Source organism: Thamnophis sirtalis, unplaced genomic scaffold, assembly GCF_051295495.1.
Source record: "Thamnophis sirtalis isolate CommonGarterSnake01/CBP01778 unplaced genomic scaffold, rThaSir2_p1.2 scaffold_14, whole genome shotgun sequence".
In the NCBI taxonomy this organism is placed as follows: Eukaryota; Metazoa; Chordata; class Lepidosauria; order Squamata; family Natricidae; genus Thamnophis; species Thamnophis sirtalis.
Window position 1 is genome coordinate 2,007,309 of NW_028261394.1, and position 20,760 is coordinate 2,028,068.

General features: G+C 45.7%; 1 protein-coding gene across 1 annotated transcript; it reads left to right on the top strand.

Moving 5' to 3' along the window:
• Positions 1-7,769: 7,769 nt before the first annotated feature.
• On the top strand, positions 7,770-11,616 carry GPER1 (G protein-coupled estrogen receptor 1). Its single transcript, XM_014060361.2, has 2 exons — positions 7,770-7,924; positions 9,975-11,616. Exon 2 carries the CDS (start codon positions 10,214-10,216, stop codon positions 11,369-11,371), a length of 1,158 nt encoding a protein of 385 aa, XP_013915836.2. The 5' UTR covers positions 7,770-7,924; positions 9,975-10,213; the 3' UTR covers positions 11,372-11,616.
• Positions 11,617-20,760: the final 9,144 nt, after the last annotated feature.

Sequence of the window (20,760 nt, forward strand, 5' to 3'; positions counted from 1 at the left end):
TTTTCTCAAGGGGGTATTGGGAGGACTACCATCCCCATCACTCTGCCCGGGTTTTCATGACAGGCGGGTGTTTTGTTCCTGTAGGCCTGATCGATGGACAGGAGGCCGGGCAATTATGTGAACAAACAGGACTTTGGAAGAAATGAAAAAACAAAACAAAACTGCCTTCGTTTCATTTCTGGGTAATCGGGATTGGGAGGGGGGAAGGTGAGTTTTTGAAGTTTACAGAAGGGATTTTATTTTTCCAGGATCAGTGAGAGGAAAGAATGAAAGTGTAAGGAAAGAGTTTCAGAGAGAGGAAGGGGGCTCCCTAAAAGTGACTATCCCCCTCTTTTAAAATCTTGCAACTGAAGAGGGCCAGCGAGAACTCTCGCGATTCCCCATTCCCCTTAAAACAGTGTTTCTCAACCTTGGCAACTTGAAGATGTCTGGACTTCAAGTCCCAGAATTCCCCAGCCAGCGGATGCTGGCTGGGGGATTCTGGGACTTGAAGTCCAGACATCTTCAAGTTGCCAAGGTTGAGAAACACTGCCTTAAAAACAGCGAGCACGGATCATTTTTTGCAAAATAAGTAAATGCAGGTAGATTTACAACAGTTCATTTAGTGACGGTTCAAAAGAGTGATTTAGGATCCCTTTTCACATTTATGACGATTGCAGCTGGCCGATGGTCACATGATCAAAAGGCGTGGCAATGGGTCCATATTTATGAAGGTTGGGGGGGGTCAAAGGATCCCCCTTTTGCGACCTTCTGACCAGCAAAGCCTAGTGGGGAAGCCAGATTCACTTAACGACCGTGTGACTAATTTAAAAAAAACGGCAGTGATTCACGTAACAACTGTGTGACTAGCTTAACACTGCAGCGATTCACTTAACGACCATGGCAGAAAAGGTCGTAGCTCACTCAACAAATGTCTTGCTCAGCCACATAAATCCTGGGCTCGACTGCCGTCGTAAGTCGAGGACTACTCGGAAGTAAGTCTAAGCCAGCCTATCAAAGCATCCAACTTTTGAAATCTGAACCGGCAGAAAATCCGGCAAGCTTCTAAAAGGTTTTGCAGCTTACATGTTGATTGAAGTAAAGAGCATTGGGGGGGAAAAAGAGCTGAAACTTAACCACACACTGGACAAAAGGACACCATCGATTGCCGGCACGAGGCGAAGAGCCTAACAACCAGGAAATGTGGATTGCGGTGTCAACGGCAAAGGAAGAATCTTGTTTGCAGAGCAAGAAGGGGAAACAGCTTGCCTTGGCAAAGAAATAGCTGGCTCAGAAAATTCCCTTCCCCGGGGATGAGAACAGGCTCGGGTGGATTTGCTAAATTCTGTCCAAATGCTCGACTGATGGGACCAAGAGCAGGCTTGTACTTGTACTTGACGCCTCTTCACCCATCGTGGGTATAGGCGACTTCCATGGAAATTTGGCGCCACTGTTTTCGGTCCTGGGCTAGAGGTTGTCAGGTGGTGCAGCCAGTCGCCATTATATGATTTTCGGCTAAGATTGTATGGGCGCATGACTATATCTTCGGCTTTCCGTTTGAAGTGACGCAGAGTGGTTAGACGAACACCTCCTTTTGGCCGTTTCCAGGTCGGACCAGGCTCTGCAAGCAGGGAAATTTTTGGGATTCGATTTTCAGGCATTCTCAATATATGGCCTAGCCAGCGCCAGCGCCTAAGTTCTATAATGGCAGAAACATTTTCATTGATATCACATCTTCGGCGGATAAGACAGAAAGCCATTATTTTTACTGTTGCCTTTGTTACATTTGTGTTGCATTTGTGCTGATAAATAAATAAAGGGAGACTAGTATAGATCTATTTCAAGCTATTTAGCTCTCATCAGCTAGCCATACCCTTACTGGGAATCGAACCTGGGCTGTTATATTAGCCACTCTTTCTGTCTGGATGGTCTCTTGTGATGAGCCGATAGACAGAGAAAGGAAGCAGTAGGCCTCCTCCCATATTTGGGCATACCAGGGGTTGTGACACAAAATACATACTTATTTCCCTGGCTCAGCTGATAAAGGAGGAGAACCTTGTGGCTTAGTGGTTAACACAACTGCTTAATTGTGGGGGGGAGAAAGTCAGAAGGAATCCCTTGAACTCCTAACCCGATTAGCGCTGCTGGTGGGACCAAGCCTTCTTTAAGTGTCGGCTTTCCTCGGCCCCATCAAACGAGGCTATCAAAATAAAGGCAAAGAGATGCACAATCTCCTGCACGGCACAATCTCAGGTCTGTGGTGCAGTAAGTGTGCAGGCCAGGAGGGGACCTGGAGGGCTAAAAACCCCATCAGAAAAAAATACAACTTGTTCACTTAGCAAAATCTTTTCCTCTCCTTCTGAGATGTCACGATTATTCAGGCAATGGGCCTGCATGGCAAAGATATGTTAGGGGAGGGGTTCTTCCCTGAGCTACGTAAAATAAAGATCAAAAATAAATAACTTAACGTGGCAGGAATTAATACCCTCATGCTACCCTGGGATCCCGTTTAGAATTAAGCTTCTGGCTCACTTCCGCTTCGCTCTTCCTTGCACAACAGGTTGCAGACAATGGGGTTTTCTGTGCAGGGCAATGTGACGCGATTTTTCAGTGGTCTCTCTCTCTCTCACACACACACACGCACCCACATCGTTTTTCTAGCAAGCACAAACAGGATGTTAGAAATTTCTTGGTGTCTTAATATTTGTTTCCTGTGAGGAGGAGGGGGGAGGAGGAGGAGGAAGATGGGGAAGAAGGAGAAGAAGAGAAGGAGGAAGAGAAAGGAGGAGGGACCAGGAGGGGGAAGGGGATGGGGAGGAGAAGGAAGAAGAGGAGGAGGAGGAGAAAGGAGGAGGGAGGTGGAGGAGGAGGAGAAGAAGAAAAAGAGGAGGAGGAAGAGAAAGGAGAAGGGAGGGGGAGGAGGAGGAGGAAGAAGAAGAAGAGGAGGAGGAGGAGGAGGAGAAAGGACAAGGGAGAGGGAGGAGGAAGAGGAGGACAAGAAGGAGGAGGAGGAGAAAGAAAAAAAGGAGGAGAAAGGAGGAGGGAGGGGGAGAAGAAGGAGGAGGAGGAAGAGGAGAAAGGACAAGGGAGGGAGGGGGGAGGAGGAAGAGGAGGGAGGGAGAGAAGGAGGAGAAAGAAGAGGAGGAGAAAAGAGGAGGGAGGGGGAGAAGGAGGAGGAGGAGGAAGAAGAGGAGGAGGAGAAAGGACAAGGGAGAGGGAGGGGGAGGAGGAAGAAGAGGACAAGAAGGAGGAGGAGGAGAAAGAAGAAGAGGAGGAGGAGAAAGGAGGAGGGAGGGGGAGAAGAAGGAGGAGGAAGAAGAGGAGGAGGAGGAGGAAAAAGGACCAGAGAGAGGGAGGGGGAGAAGGAGGAGGAGGAGGAAGAAGAGGAGGAGGAGAAAGGACAAGGGAGAGGGAAGGGGAGGAAGAAGAGGAGGACAAGAAGGAGGAGGAGGAGAAGGAAGAAGGGGGAGGAGGAGAAGGAGAGAAGGAGAAGAAACAGAAGAAGCAGCAGAAGCAGAAGAAACAACAACAACAACAACAACAATTCAAACACGCAGCCTATTTTTCCTCCTGGGACAATTAAGGAAATGCAATTATACCAACCCATAAGCTAAATGGGGGATTTTTTCCTAGCGAAAGATGAGGGAGAATGCGTAGACTAAGTACAGCGATAGTGCGCTGAACTCACATTATCCCTTTACCTGGAGCCTCCGTTCTTTTAATATCCCATTTTCCCTGCAAACGTCTGGCCCATAAGTACCAGGGCTTAAATTTCGATGGGCCTGGAGATCAGCAGAGCAGGAAGGCCTATTGTGTTCCCTGCCCATCACTCCTGCCAATTAGATGTCATTTTATATTATAAAGCCACGTCAAATGTAGACTTAGAAAAATAAACCACGGGAAAGCTTTACTTTCTAACTCCAAATGATGCTCTTCATACCTTCAACAGGCATTGATTTATTTATTTTTTTCGTCCTCTTAAAAGGATTTTATTAGAAAGTAAAAATTAATTAATTAAAAAGGAAGCCCTCCACTTGGGACCGCAAAATTTTCCACGGCTGAGACGGTTAAATGAGTTCTTCCCCATTTTACGACCTGTTTTGCCACAGCTGTTAAGAGTCGAGGTGGCGCAGTGGTTAAATGCAGTACTGCAGGCCACTTCAGCTGACTGCTAGTTCTGCAGTTCGGCTGTTCAAATCTCACCGGCTCAAGGTTGACTCAGCCTTCCATCCTTCCGAGGTGGGTAAAATGAGGACCCGGATTGTTGTTGGGGGCGATATGCTGACTCTGTAAACCGCTTAGAGAGGGCTGAAAGCCCTATGAAGCGGTATATAAGTCTAACTGCTACTGCTATTGCTAAGTGAATCACTGCAGCTGACAAGTTAGTGGCACAGTCGTTAAGCTGATCTGGCTTCCCCATTGTCAGGTGGTCGCAAAAGGAGGACGGCGTAATCCCGGGACACTGCAATTGTCATAAATACGAGTCCGTCACACTGGATTTTGATCACGTGTTCCCGGGGATGCTGGAACGATCGTCACTGTGAAACTGGTCATAAGCCCCTTTTCTTAGCTGTTGTTGTAACTTCAGTCACTAAACGTAAGTCAAGGACTACTGGAACTTTTCTTGGGAATGGCAGAGTCAGGAATTATTAACACTGATGAAAGAGGTATGAAAATTGTATTTTTTTACAGTCCCTAAAGCAGCGGTCTCTAACTTTGGCAACTTTAAGCCGGGAGGATTTCAACTCCCAGAATTCCCCAGCCAGCTGGCTGGGGAATTCTGGGAGTTGAAGTCCTCCCGGCTTAAAGTTGCCAAGGTTGGAGACCCCTGCCGTAAAGGATGGGTTGTTTTTTTTTTTTGAAGATCTTCACAAGCATCTCAAGGAGAATAAAAATATCACCAGTACAAGCTGTACCGAGAGCCGGGCCCTTTTCCATTACTAATTTTTCTTCCCCAACGTGGCGCAAGCCAAGATATTTTGGATATGGCCACCGTTCAAGTCGGAGAGAAGTTAAGATCCGACCTGCCAAGGCGAGGCCTGACAGCATCGCTCCAGAATGTTATGAAAAGAAAGGAGCCGTTCAGAGCGAAGGATTCGGTGGCTGATGAGCAGAGAAAGGATTTCCAAAAAAGCAGAGCCCTCCACACCGGAGAACGGAGGGCACTCAGCTTCCTTCCATGATGGATACATAGAAGGGGAAATATATAGGGTTTTAATCAAAATAAACACTCAGGAGGCCCTTTAATCCAGAAAAATTTGAATTTTTTTACTCTCTTATATACCGTTCTAAGTATACATTCACATAATTATTTTTCTTCTTTACGTTGATCCATTCTTATACATTTCTTATTCCATTGTATACAGTTTGGGTTGCTTTATTTACCATCGCTTCCTCCTGTTGCAACGTCACCTTAAATTCCTTTTATTTCTCTCTCCCTCCCTTCTCTCCTTTCCTCCTTCCTCCTCTCCTTTCCTTCTTCCCTTCCCTTTCTCCTACTCTTCCTCTTCCCCTACCTTACCTCTTTCCGAGCCGAGGTGGCGCAGTGGTTAGGGTGCAGTACTGCAGGCCACTTCAGCTGACTGCTATCTGCAGTTCAGCGGTTCAAATCTTACCGGCTCAGGGTTGACTCAGCCTTCCATCCTTCCGAGGTGGGTGAAATGAGGAGCCAGACTGTGGGGGGCGATATGCTGACTCTGTAAACCGCTTAGAGAGGGCTGAAAGCCCTATGAAGCGGTAGATAAGTCTAACTGCTATTGCTATTTCTTCTTCCTCCCGTCTTCCAGGAGGCATTTTAAAAGACCAATAAATGTAATATTGTGTGAGTTTTCATCATTCTTGGTCATCAATAGCTGGCGTTTCTTGCATCTCTGGCTACTTCTCTGAAATCCTGGGGTGCACACGTATACTCTTATTTTTTCTTCAAAACTAGGATAGGTTAAGTATATTGATATGGAAGCGGAAATACGCCAATGAGAGGAAGAGTGGGAAACAGAAGGGAGAAGAAAGATGGGAAGAGAGGGATAGGAGAGAGGGTAAGGGGGGAAGATGAGGAGGAGAAGGAGGAGTGGAATGCAGAGAGAGGAGAAGGAGAAAGGAAGGGGAAGTAGAGTAGGAAAGGATGATGGAGGGAAGAAAGGAGGGAGGAGAGAGGCAGAAGAAAGAGGTGTATGGAGAGCAGAAGAGCCAATAATGGGTTTTTATCTTTCTGGGCATTATTGACAAGAGGAACTGATGTAATTACTACTTAATACAATAGGATATTGGCTATGTAATAGTATACATGTGATTGTATGTTATGAAAGTGGAAAATAAAAATATTTTTTTTAAAAAAAACAATCCTGGGGTGCCCAATCTTGGTGGATTGGGCACACCTGGATTGCTGGCCTAGGGGATTCTGGGAGTTGTAGTTCACCGGTCTTAAAAGTGGCCACAGAGACCCCCGAGTAGAGCCATTTGTCAGCTCCAGCGAAAATGAAGGCAGAGGTCAACTGGCGCACGCTGGGGCTGAGAGGGAAATGCCTCATGCCCCCTAACAAATGGCTCCATGTGGCACCTGTGCCATGGGTTCGCCATCACAGGTCTCGTTCGATGAAAAGAAGGACCAGGAGAGACAGGATAGCAGTCTTCCAATATCTCAGGGGCTGCCCCAAAGAAGAGGGAGTCAAGCTATTCTCCAAGGCACCTGAGGGTAGAACAAGAAGCAATGGGTGGAAACTAATCAAGGAGAGAAGCAGCTTAGAACTAAGGAGGAATTTCCTGACAGCGAGAACAATTAATCAGTGGAACAACTTGCCTCCAGATGTTGTGAAAGCCCCAACACTGGAAGAAGATGCTGGATAGCCATTTGTCTGAAACGGTATAGGGCTTCCTGCCTAGGCAGGGGGTTGGACTAGAAGACCTCCAAGGTCCCTTCCAACTCTGCTATTCTATTCTATCACCCTCAATATTTTAATACCCCTTTTAATACTCAGAACGCACTCACAGACTACACAAACACACACTTTAAATGCATGTGTGATGAACTGTCCCTCGCTGTCACAAAAAGTTCTCTTTACTTCTAAAGTTGGGTCTTAATGAAAGGGTCCCTGATGAGAAGACCACCCGTGCCGAAAACTTTGCATCTCGAGAAAGATGAATTGCTGAGCTGAAGGGGGGGAGGGAGAGAGAGGGGTGGAGACAGACAGACATGGCACAGTAAGAACGGAGCATCCTTTTCTCCAGAGGGAGCGCACGTGCGAGAGAGAGAGAGAGAGAGAGAGAGAGAGAGGAGAAAGAGAGGAGAGACAGAGAGAGAGGAGAGACAGAGAGGAGAGAAGAGGCGAGAGAGAGAGGGAGGAGAGGAGAGAGAGAGAGGAGAGACAGAGAGAGAGAGGAGAGGAGAGAGAGAGGAGAGAGAGAGAGAGGGAGGAGAGAAGAGAGAGAGAGAAGAGAGAGGAGAGGAGAGAGAGAGAGGAGAGACAGAGAGAGAGAGGGAGGGAGTAGAGAAGAGAGAGAGGAGAGACAGAGAGGACAGAGAGAGAGGGGGAGAGGAGAGGAAGAGAGAGAGAGAGAGAGGAGAGGAGAGAGAGAGGAGAGGAGAAGAGAGAGAGAGAGGTCCGTGCATTGAGCCGGTGGCCTTGTGCACTTGGCTGTCATTCCATTCAGAAAGCTGAATTCAGCCCAGCTGCTCAACCCTCTTTTTCCCACAGCCGGCAGATCGATTCTGGCTGAGCAACCACCAGGTGGGAGGTGGAGGTGGGGGCGCGGTCATGCCTCTGTCAACCAGCTTCCTCCCCAGACGGAGAAAGTCACTTTCCACCTGCGGCATCAGGATTTAGGAGGAGGTGGGGTGTTTTTCTTTTTTGAAACCGGCCAGGTTGAAAAAGGACACCTGAGGACGCATTTCAAATGGACGGAAACATGCTGGCCATCCAGAAGAGAAAAACCGGGTGAAGGAAGAAAGGTAAGGGAGATCTTAATTTGACTTGCTAATTTTCGGGGGGGATTTTTTTTCGGGCCACCCTTCTTCGTGTCTCGTTTCCCCCCCCCCCCGTCTCCTTTTTTTGCTCAGGTTTTGCAAAGATACTCGCAGCTCTCAAAGTGAAGTTGTCTTCAGTGAGCAGAGCCTGCAATGTGCAATGGCATCTGCCTTTCATCTTTGTATTTAAATAGGCGTTCGAAAAAAGGAAAAGAGAGGGGGAAAAGGGCAAACTATTCTTGAAAGGAGGATTAAAAAAAAATCAGATGAACCCGTTCAACTGGTGAGAAGTTGACGGGGAAAAAAACTAGTCAGCAGAAATTAAGTTTCAACCAGTTTTTTTTTTTAAACCAGAGACGAAAGGGCAGAAGCGAGAGTCTATAATCTTTTTTTTTTATTGGTACAATTTGACCCCAGCTATTAATCTGTTGCCAGTAACAATTTTAGCACTTTTGAAGCACTTTTTAAAAAAAAATGTAATTTCATTTCTAGCTGAATCATAGAGAGCTGAACCATACGCCGGTATCATCCGACTAAAATTATTTTCAATTACTGGACTGTAGAGATGCTGCCCTTAAATATAAACCGGTAGTTGGAAGGAAACCAGCCCTGGGTCAGCTAATATTTATGGATGCCCAGCTGTGTACAATAAATGCAGAAATAAATGAACCTGAGGACAGCTGGAAGTAAGGAACGCTACTGAAATACTGTAAGGTTTTTGGGCACATCTAGTGCACAAACGGATTGTCACCAAAACAGCATTATTTCAAGTACTTTTTTCCTTTAAAAAAAAAACCCCAAACCACCATGCACTTTAGTCTACTTCATGGTTGTTTATAAAAAAAAGGATTTATTGTACACTTTCCGGAATAAGGCTTTTTTAAAAAGCAGGTTAAAATACAGATGTGCTGTGGGTCAACCTCTGTCAAGCGAATCAAACTTTTATAAGGCTTTTCACACTTTGGAAAGGATGCTTTAATTGTAAAAAAAACTGGATCAGGGACAGCTCCACAGTCATTCAGACATTGCAGAATTTAAGTAAGGAAGTCATTTTTTTTTTTAGTTCTCGAAACAAAACAGAACCAAACCCCACGAAACTTGCTTACTTTCGCGTAAAAAGGATAAGAACTGACTTATAATTCACGAGCGAGGCATCAGAAGCACAAGCCATCTATTAACTCCGAAAAAACAGGGTAGAACAGTCCCATGAACGGGTCCTAGCAATATTTCATTAAAGCGGGATCAAACTGTAGCTCAGACAAGCCGAGAACAAACAGAATCGACCAAGTAAAACCATTTTTTCTTCCTTTGAAATGCTGTTTTCGCTGACGAAATTTGCTGCTCGGTTTCTTTTGCCCGCCATGACTAAAAACATTAGTCCTTTGGATAGCTCCTTTCGTTAATATATTTCAATTTTTCAGAAGAAGTGTAAAAGAGGGAGAGGTTTTAACAGAAACAGCAGCTACTTAAGGTGCATTTTTTGGAAGCCTTTCATCCTTAGATTCCGGGCAGTCTCTTAATCACAATTAGAAATGTGCATCCATTAGACAGATTCTATTTTAAAAAAAACACACACCAGGAAAATCTCTTTTTTTTCTCCCTCTAGTCTGTAAAGGTTTACCCCTTTTTTTTTCAGCCACAGGAGGAGATAATAATAATAATCATACGGGCTGTTAACAGTTATCTACAAAAAGAAAGAACTCAATTCAGCAACTCAAAAGCAATTCCTGCTTCTCCCCAAATCTGCTCTCTTTCTGAGTTTTATTCCTTTCCGCGCCAAAGCGAGGCACTTTTCCCCTCGTCGCTAAATGGATCTCAGCTCTCAGAGGACGCTTGTTTGTTTAAGCGCTTTCTGCACTTAACACGGACACGTCGCTGGCCTGTGCCGTTTCGTCTCACTAAAACCCCCAAAGACAATAGAGGGGGAGTTTGCATGCAGCAGATGCCAAAGTCATTTGTCCGTGTTGCTATACGCTCGCTGGATGCTTCCAATTCTTGCAGGAAGGAGATTAATTTTCTTTTTCATGAATTGCAGGTCGAGCATTCACGGCACGCCAAGCAGGGAGAGCCGGTCCTAGATGGATCTGCAGCTTTCAAACCGCGAGCAGGCCTTCGAGCGAGGCGAAACGCACGCCTGCCCAAAACCGCCTCTATGGCTATTCCAAAGTTCCTTAGCGACGCGGCATGAATCCACGGGGCCCTCGTCGTACTGAAGACTTCCCATGTTCCAAGTTCCGAATATTCTAACTGGTTCGGCCTCCGGAGGCTACCGTCATGATCTCCGCGGACCTCTTTGCAACCACGGCCCAGCTGAATACCCTGGCGCAGAAGTCGTTTACGTACTTCGCGGAGAATCACACCACGGGAATTTACGCGGGAACCGCCTCTCCGGCGCTGTGTAACGGCACCTACTTCGAACTCAACGGATCCCGTTTTTGCAACGAGACCCGGGCCCTCAGCCTGGTGGACAGATCGGAGCATCAGCAGTACGTGATCGGCCTCTTCTTATCGTGCCTCTACACGATATTCCTCTTCCCCATCGGCTTCGTGGGGAACATCCTCATCCTGGTGGTCAACATCAGCTTCCGCGAGAAGATGACCATCCCCGACCTCTACTTCATCAACCTGGCGGCGGCCGACCTGATCCTGGTGGTGGACTCCCTCATTGAGGTGTTTAACCTCGACGAGAAGTACTACGACATCACCGCCATCTGCACCTTCATGTCCCTCTTCCTGCAGATCAACATGTACAGCAGCATCTTCTTCCTCACCTGGATGAGCTTCGACAGGTACATGGCCCTGGCCAAGGTCATGAAGTCCAACCTCTTCCGCACCATGGAGCACGCCAGGCTCAGCTGCGGCCTCATCTGGCTGGGCTCCATTTCGGCCGCCCTGGTGCCCTTCACGGCCGTCCACTGGCAGCACTCGGGGGAGGTACACTTCTGCTTCGCCGACGTGGCGGAAATCCAGTGGTTGGAGATCACGGTCGGGTTTATCATCCCCTTCGCCATCATCGGCCTCTGCTACTCCTTGATCGCCCGCGTGCTGATCAGCGCCCACAAGCACCGGAGTTTGCGCCTCCGCCGGCAGAAAGCGCTGCGCATGATTTTCGTGGTGGTCCTGGTTTTCTTCATCTGCTGGCTGCCGGAGAACGTGTTCATCAGCGTGCAGCTTCTCCAGAAGACGGAAGAGTCCGCGTCCAGAGGCCGCTCTTTCAGGCACAACTACCCCTTAACGGGGCACATAGTCAATCTGGCCGCCTTCTCCAACAGCTGTTTGAACCCGCTCATCTACAGCTTCCTGGGGGAGACTTTCAGGGACAAATTGAAGCTGTACATTGATCAAAAAACCAAGGTCTCCATGTTGAACCGCCTGTGCCACGCGACGCTGAAATCGGTCATTTCGGACAGTACCGAACAGTCGGAGGTTTAGCTTAGCCACGAACAGACTCTGCTCACTCCTGCTTCTTACTAACAGGGAGAGCGGGGGTGTTTGTCCCATTCACCAAGTTTTTATACGAACATGTAAAACGCAACACGCTACTAGGGATGCTTTAATTACGGAGAAGAATAACCGCTTCACCCTGAAGGTCAGTTGTATTTATACAGGCGAGGAATCCGACAATTAACTTATGGAGAAATGTAACTATAACACGATTCTTGAATATTGTTACCTGCCTGATCTATGTTAGGTGCCCTAGGACAGTGTTTTTCAACCTTGGCAACTTGAAGATGTCCGGACTTCAACTCCCAGAATTCCCCAGCAGTGGTTAGGACAGTGTTTCTCAACCTTGGCAACTTGAAGATGTCCGGACTTCAACTCCCAGAATTCCCCAGCAGTGGTTAGGACAGTGTTTCTCAACCTTGGCAACTTGAAGATGTCCGGACTTCAACTCCCAGAATTCCCCAGCCAGCGAATGCTGGCTGGGGAATTCTGGGAGTTGAAGTCCGGACATCTTCAAGTTGCCAAGGTTGAAAAACACTGCCCTAGGAAATATAATAAAACTTCAGCAACACTGGGAGAAAATCCAATAGAAGCTATTGGTATTAGGAGGCAGAGAAGTGGTTTTTCCCCTTGTACATACATCATCCTGCAAACTCAGTTAAGGAAACAGCTACTATGCTCAACCCACGATTCGTTCTCAGGCAGATGCATTCTGTGGCATAAACTGGATTGAGGGAAACCGAAGCCATCTGGGTTGAGAGTGGGGGTCCTCCTCCTGCTGTCACTCTTAAAACGGGTCAGCCAATGTCTTTTCCCATTCCCTGTGCTCCTTCTGGGTGTGAATCCGTTTGTAAGCTAAGCAAAGCTATATAAAACACATAGAACAACAGATTTGGAATGGGGCCTGGGAGGTCTTCTAGTCCAGCTCCCAGCCTAAACCATTTCAGACAAGTGACTGTCCACTATCTGCTTAAAAAACGCCAGTGATGAACAGAACAGAATAGAAACGGGAGTTGGAAGGGACCTTGGAGGTCTTCTAGTCCAACCCCCTACTCGAAGCAGGAGACCCTAGACCATTTCAGACAAATGGCTGTCCACTCTCTTCACCCACAACTCCCGAAGGCAACTTCTGTCCCACTGGTTCATTGCTCTCACACACACAAAAAAGGCCAGTGTACCAAATCCAGTTTCCTCTGGGTTTTTTTTTTTTTTTAAAGTATTCTTTACACGGCATTTGTGAGTTCAACAGATTCCGACATAGCGAATGCGTATCTGAATTGCTTCCTTCTGGATACACTGTTGAGCATCTGGAATTTAGGAGAAAATGGATCCTTGTCTTAAAAAACCCCTCATTTGTTCCTTAGGACTTGGAGACCCAGGTTTCAATGCCCTCTTATTTGTCACCGTTGTGAGAACAGAGGCTTGCGAGCATCTCTGGCAACAACAGCACAACTGAAGATGCTGCTCTGCTGGTCCTCGGCCTCAGAAGAAAGTCCAGGTGGACCATTCCCTTCTTCTCCGGCGTGGGCTGCGGACTCTCAGGGCCTATGCATTATGGGTCCTGACTTCCGTCCTCGGCATAGGCCTGTCGGCAAGCTAAAAGATAGGAGGCGTAAAGAGAGAACTAAAAAGCTTGATGGGCCATGTGAATCTTTTTTTTAAAATCACTAAAGACGGGAGAATCTCTATTTTTTTCATGGCGCTGAAGCTGCTAAGTACTGCAAGTCTTAAACCTAATTAACAATTTGGAAATCTGAACAAAGTTTGATCAGGTATGCATTTATTAACGCAGCCGCTGTTTCGTACAAGGAAAACACTCAGCTAAAGCTGGACTGAAACCTTAGGGAAAATTTTTACCAAGAGAAAATAAATACTTGGTGCAGAATCAAGAGCCGCTTGGGTTACATCTACGTCCGTACGAAATCCTTGGGCAACTCCCACTCTCTCATCGGTGTTTTTAATACTCAGCATTTACTCACAGACTTCCCGCAGACTTTTAAATTCACAGCCCCGTCTTTACAATCTGCTCTGAGCTTGCATTGCCCAGAACTGAGAGATAATCTGTAATCTCGCCTCATCTTTGGAGAAAAGCAAAGTCAACAAGAATAGAATAGAATAGAACAGGAATAGCAGAGTTGGAAGGGACCTTGGAGGTCTTCTAGTCCAACCCCCTGCCTAGGCAGGAAACCCTACACCACTTCAGACAAATTGCTATCCAACATCTTCTTAAAGACTTCCAGAGTTGGGGCATTCACAACTTCTGGAGGCAACTTCTCTTCCACTGATTAATTGTCCTCACTGTCAGGACATTCCTTCTCAATTCTAAGTTGCTTCTCTCCTTGATTAGTTTCCACCCATTGCTTCTTGTTCTACCCTCAGGTGCCTTGGAGAATAGCTTGACTCCCTCTTCTTTGGGGCAACCCCTGAGATAGCGGAACTGGAGCTAGCTGGGTGACAAGCTACTAATCCCCCCCCCCTTATTCTCTGAATTTCATCTGTGATATGGACAGCAATACCACCCCTGTTTATCCTCAAATGTAAGGAAACGTCAAAGATTTTAAACATTCTAAAATGCTGCATGAAATAATCATTTTCGTGGCTTTTTTTTTTAAATGTCCGGATCCTGGTTAAATTAAACGGGATGGCACGTCAGCTATGATTTGAATCCTGTTGCAATTTCAATGGGATTTAAGTGCTATTTCGTCTGGATCGAGGATAAAGCCAGCTTTTGTCTTTGGTGGGAAAGTTTTGGACAAAGAGGAAGAGAGAGATGCCTTCAGCCACAGCCTGGCCTGGCCGCCTTCCAGGGTTGCGATGAATATAAATGTTAAACCAACAGCATGGCTCTTGTTTCCAGTTGCAGTTATCTAACTGAGCAAATCTGTTTGTGGAGCTCTTGGGAACAGTTCAAGGGTGGGCTGGTCATGAGAGCATACTAAAAACCCAACCGTTTCGACAAGGAAGTGCAGAGCCCCCCCCCCCCTTTAATGGTCTTAAAAGTTTCCCTCTGTGGGTACGCCACTACACAAAGTCGTTTGCAGCATTGCAAAAAGGCAGCAAACAGCACCCACGTTCTGGAAGAAGAAGAAAAAACCCCATAAGAAAACCCATAAGAAAAAAAAATCTGTCTGCAGAAGGAATTATGAGAATTATCTGGCACGTCATTCAAAACAGCCAGGGATACAACTCCAATTGATCGGAATAGAGCCGGAAGGGACCTTGGAGGTCTTCAAGTCCAACCCCCTGCTCAAGCAGGAGACCCTAGACCATGTCAAACAAGCGACTCCCTAGCCTCTTCTTAAAAGCCTGTAGTGATGGAGGCCCCACGGCTTCTAGTGGCAAGCTGTTCCACTGGTTCATTGCTCTCTGTTAGGAAGTTTCTCCTTAATTCTAGGTTGCTTCTCTCCTTGATTAGTTGCCATCTATCGCTTCTTGTCATCGAGGTGATGCAGTGGTTAGGGTGCAGTACTGCAGGCCACTTCAGCTGACTGCTATCTGCAGTTCGGCGGTTCAAATCTCACCGGCTCAAGGTTGACTCAGCCTTCCATCCTTCCGAGGTGGGTGAAATGAGGACCCGGATTGTTGTTGGGGGCGATATGCTGACTCTGTAAACCGCTTAGAGAGGGCTGAAAGCCCTATGAAGCGGTATATAAGTCTAACTGCTATTGCTATCTTCCCCGTCCCAGAATAACAGAGTTGGAAGGGATCTTGCCGGCCTTCTAGTCCAACCCCTGCTCAAACAGGAGACCGTTTCAGATAAAGGATGCCGCTTTTCTTCTTGAAAAACCTCCAATTATGGAGCACCCACAACTTCTGGAGGCAAGCAGTTCCACCGATTCATTGTCCTGTCAGGAAAGATACTGGCCTGTTAATTAATTAATTGCCTTTTTTAATATGCCAAGGCCACTGACTGGCAGGATCAACCGGTCTACCGCCCGAGGAAGACTGGACTGAACAACTCAGCGTAAGCTCCTCGTTGGGCACAGGAAAATCCTCTCCCTGAGTTGAGCTGTTCTCCCTGAGCTGGTAAATTCAAATTTGATGACATTTCGAGCTTTTATTTTACACTTCACTTATCTCTCTTTCCCTCACTTGGGGGATACGGCAACGCCGAAGGCTAAGAACAAACACCAGCTTGCTGATCGAAGCGCTCCGGGGCCGCCAGCTCGTTTTTGTTCTCAGGGAAAAGAGGTTATCTCCTTATCTCATAGTGGCTGCCGCCACCTTCTTTGTTAACAAAATTGTTATTGCAATGTCTGTGGAAATATTGCAGGGTGATAAAACGAAGCCGCCCTCCGCAGAGCTGGGGAGTTTTCGAGAAAGGAGGTTAGGATAACTGCACTTGGAAACTTGCCTTAGCTAAGCCAGAAATATATCCCGGTTCTTTTAACGCAAGCAAGGATTGTGAGCTTAAGAGATGGCTGCAGCAAAGAGCAGATGAATTATTTACATTTATTTGCGCTGGTTAGTAAAAAGGAAAAGGATCCAGGCTAAAAGCTATTAAGATAAAGAAATGGCCGCTTATCGTATTTCATTAAAACTAGAATATCATCTTCAAATCACTAGACTAACATTTGGCATTAGCGATTTATTAGCATTTGAAGACAAATTCTTTGGTAATCTTGGGGAATATTTCCTTGTGTGTGTGTGTCACAAACGACAAAGTTGAAAAAAGGGCCATTTTTTTCACACTTACAACTGTTGCCGCATCCCCCATAATCAAAATCCAGAAAACTTATGACGGTTGCAGTGCCCCGGGGTGACGTGATCCCCTTTTGAGACCTTCTGCCAAACAAGATTCACTTAACAACCCTGTCACTGACTTAGCAAGTGCAGTGATTCGCTTAACAACCGTGGCAAGGTCGTAAGATGGGGATCACGTCACTTCCGTTCAGCAACAGAAATTTTGGGCTCAGCTCTGGTCGTAAGTCGAGCAAAATGGAAGCCGATGGCCCCATTTACTCATCCGCGTTTCGAACAGTCCCGATTTAAAGAAATGGCAACGCTACCCATCGTTCACTGCATATACTGTCCTCGGTTGGTGGGATCTGTTGGTGAATCCTGAATTCCTAACCTTTTGAAACCTTTGCTAAATAGGACGCCAGATATTGTGTTTATATCAGAAGCAGTGGGAGATGGGAGCCTTTCGCCTGGGAAAGCCACTTTCAAAGTAGGGACTGTTTTCCCAGCTGTGAAAATGCCTCCCTGGGAAATTTGCTCCGTCCATTACAAAAATATTCAAAGGAATGCAAGATTATTTAGCCTTATCTTTGCATATAAAATATTTCAAACAAATCTCTCCGTGTTTTCTTGAATTTGTGGCCACCGCGGAAGGGTGAATTAAGCTAGAAGCAGAGCAGCAAAAGTAATCCGGTGGTCCCTGAAGGGAGTGAATAAGTTCTACTCAGTTATAGTTAAGTTACACATAAAAAGGAAGCATCCTCTAATATCTTCAAGGCATCGTTTCGCCTTCCAGAAAGAGAAAAGCTTGGCTTACAATACAATACAATACAATACAATACAATACAATAGCAGAGTTGGAAGGGACCTTGGAGGTCTTCTAGTCCAACCCCCTGCCTAGGCAGGAAACCCTATACCGTTTCAGACAAATGGCTATCCAACATCTTCTTAAAGACTTCCAGTGTTGGGGCATTCACAACTTCTGGAGGCAACTTCTGTTCCACTGATTACTTGTTCTCGCTGTCAGGAAATTTCTCCGCAGTTCTAAGTTGCTTCTCTCCTTGATTAGTTTCCACCCATTGCTTCTTGTTCTACCCTCAGGTGCCTTGGAGAATAGTTTGACTCCCTCTTCTTTGGGGCAACCTCTGAGATATTGGAAGACTGCTATCAGGTCTCCCCTAGTCCTTCTTTCTATTAAACTAGACATACCCAGTTCCTGCAACCGTTCTTCATCTGTTTTAGTCTCCAGTCCCCTAATCCTCTTTGTTGCTCTTCTCTGCACTCTTTCCAGAGTCTCCACATCTTTTCTACATCATGGAGACCAAAACTGGATGCCGTATTCCAAGCGTGGCCTTAACAAGGCCTTATAAAGTGGCATTAACCCTTCACGTGATCTTGATTCTCTCCCTCTGTTGATGCAGCCTAGAACTGTGTTGGCTTTTTTGGCAGCTGCTGGCTCCTATTTAAATGGTTGTCCACTAGGACTCCAAGATCCCTCTCACAGTTACTACTATTGAGCAAGGTACCACCTATACTGTGCCTGTGCATTTTCTTTTTCTTGTCTAAATGTTTTAAAGCACACATTTATACCGTGGGAAAGGCTTGTAAATTACCCCACATAAAGCAGGTTGTGACATATCCAGAGATTCCTTCTCCACCTTTAAAGGTGCAAAAGAAATTGTTCCATTGCTTGGTGGATGAAATGATTAGGAAGAGAAGTTCACACAACACTTGGCCAAGATGAAAGCTTTGAATAACCCGTTTTAACCAAGCACCAACCTCTCTCCAAAAGTAAAGAAGTTGTAAGTTCTAAGGTGTTTCTCGCCAACTATCAATAATCCTTAGCTGCCTTTCTTATTGTAGATCATTTTCCTTGGATTACTTCCAAAGACGGCTGCTTCGGTTGTTTGTTTATTTAGAAAACTTTTATTGGTGCCAGTCTCATAAATAGCTCATAAGTTTCCATAAAAATCAGAATAAGTCGCCAAAGCCCACAGCAACATACCCATCACATCACGACAGTCCATCAGTTCTACATTTAAATCTTCTGCACTCACTCCCATCAATGCCTGGGGGAGGGGGGGGAAAGGAAAGCCAGGTCCCTCCCAAAAGCTGATTTCCGTATGAAGATATGAACTTATTCTGGTTTTCCAGCTTGTCGTGATCATTTGAGCATTGCAGAAAACCAGACAGTCCAAATTCTGACTAGGCTCAGCTCTGGAACTGGTCAACAAATCCCAGATCATTAAATTAACATTACACCAGTGTCAGGAGTGACAAAATCCTTAGCGGAAGAGGGGAAAATATTGAGAAACCTTTTTAAAAACGTAAACTTTACACTGAGAGAGTGGTAGAGTCAACATTTACTTGAGAGACCGCCTGCTGCCAATTACCTCCCACAGACCCATTAGATCTCACAGGGTTGGCCTCCTCCGGGTGCCATCTACCAGCCAATGCCACCTGGCTATTACCCGGGGGAGGGCCTTCTCTGTGGCAGCTCCGGCCCTCTGGAATGAACTCCCCGCAGGGATTCGGACCCTCACCTCTCTTCAGGCCTTCCGAAAAGCCGTCAAAACCTGGCTTTGCCGGCAGGCCTGGGGGTGATGAGTTCTCTCCCCTCTCAACATGTATGGTTGTGCGACTGTTGTCCACTTTTATTATTTGTATTTTGTCTTTTATGTTCCCCCTTTTTTTCCCCTTTGAATTGTTCGCCGCCCTGAGTCCTCCCGGAGAAGGGCGGCATACAAATAATAAGATACCAATACCAATACCAACATAATCCTGAGTTCCGTTTCTTACAAAACACTTCACTGTGATGCGGCTTTGCACCAGATCAAATCTGCATTTTAACAGAAGCTCTCGGTGAGACGCAGTTTGGGTACATTTTCAGAGAAACACAGCAACAAATCAGAGAAACCAGTTAAAAGTAATTTAACAACCCGTTCTCTGCCCTAATGATTCCTTCCAACAACCAGTTTGCCAAAATGCTCAGAAAGTTAACAACCGGTTCTCCCAAAGCGATGCGGACCGGCTGAATCAAACCCTTCCTCACATTAACAAGTACACGTACCACATTCCTTGCTTTAAAATTAAAACGAGAAGGGCTGTGGGGTGTTTGGGCCACCGAGCAGGAGCAGAGAAACCAAAGGAGGACATTTTTTTTGTTTCTCATAAAGGTCGCAAATCCGTCTTTTTAATTGATCGCATACTTCAGCCGCTACGAACGGGAAGTTTTCAATGCTCTGTGTTACCAACTCTGCATACCATGTGAACTTGTGGAGAAGGGTATGCCATGAGTTCACACAAACTCTTCTCTCTCTTTACTCAGCCTAGTCCCTATGGGAATAGCAAGGAGAAGGGATATGAGGGATTTCCTCTGGTCTCAGCAGGGAAGGTCAAGAGCAGCCCGTCGGGTCCCACTAACGAAAGCCAGATTGTGGGGCTAAGGACAACATCAGAGGGATGCTGTATATGCTGTGTGTTTAATATACAGAGAGGGGAAAAAATGTTCTCAAAACTGTATGAACTTTGGAATGCCTTGGAAGAACACAAAGCAAATTCACTGCGCATATACAGAAAATGAAACGGTTGCTTAAATGTAAATATCCTATTTGTTTTCTGCAAGTCTCAGATGCTCAACCCACCCAGAGGGACTAAATTAAAAGGCTTTTATACTCAACTTTTAAGTAAAGGCGCACATCTACAATAAATGTGGCTTATTGTAAATGTTTAAGTAAAGGCACACATTTACAATAAGCAACACAGCCAAGTAAATTTACCCTTGTTTGTAAGAATGCACATAGAAATGTACATAGAAGACAAACAGAAATGGTCAAATATTCATTCGCACGCAGACAATTTTAACCAATGATGGGCATATTTGTACCCCAAACACACCTACATGTATTTCTTCTGTATGTTGTTAAATGGAGGCAAGAGAAGGAATCTTTAGGCACAGGGCAAATTAGATACTGTTAGAGATAATAATAATATACTTAAGAGGTCTGGTCTGCTGTTCTTTCATCTAACTATAAAATGTGTTTTGTAGATAACTATGAAAAATACGAAGAACGAGGGTACTGTTTAAAAGTCTAAGGCTAATAAATAGGTTTTCTTAGTATCCCAGCACACTCCCCATGTTAAATTTCAGATTATCTTCACTCAGATTAGAAAATAGAAAAATATAGACCTGGCAATAATATCAAGAAACTTTACAAATTATAACATATTGTCATGGCTGTATTTTTGAACAAGTAGGACTCGCAGCTGAAAACGTGAAAGAAAATACTTCTAGGATCAAAGGAGTTATATTTATTTACTCACTTTTAATTTGTGTTTTTTCAGCACAGGCTGGTCTTCCTCCGGCACCATTTGTAGATGCTTTGCGGATTTCTTTTTCTGCTTCATCTTCCTCTTTTCTGGTGAAAGATGCTTTTTCTTTTCGGCCTTCATCAGTTTTCCTGCGACTTACAACTCTAGAACAAATAAATGTAAAGAAGTCGTACCTGTTAAAAGATGCTTCTTTGTTCATCAAAACAAATTGTAACTTTTCCCCCTGAAAATTTAACTTCCTTCTGGATGGATGGATGGATAAGTAAAACATCTATAAACAAAACCAGAAGGTCCGGGGACCTCTTGAAAAAGTATTTTTGGTCCAACACTGTATGTTTTTCAAAAGAGATTAGACTACCATTTAT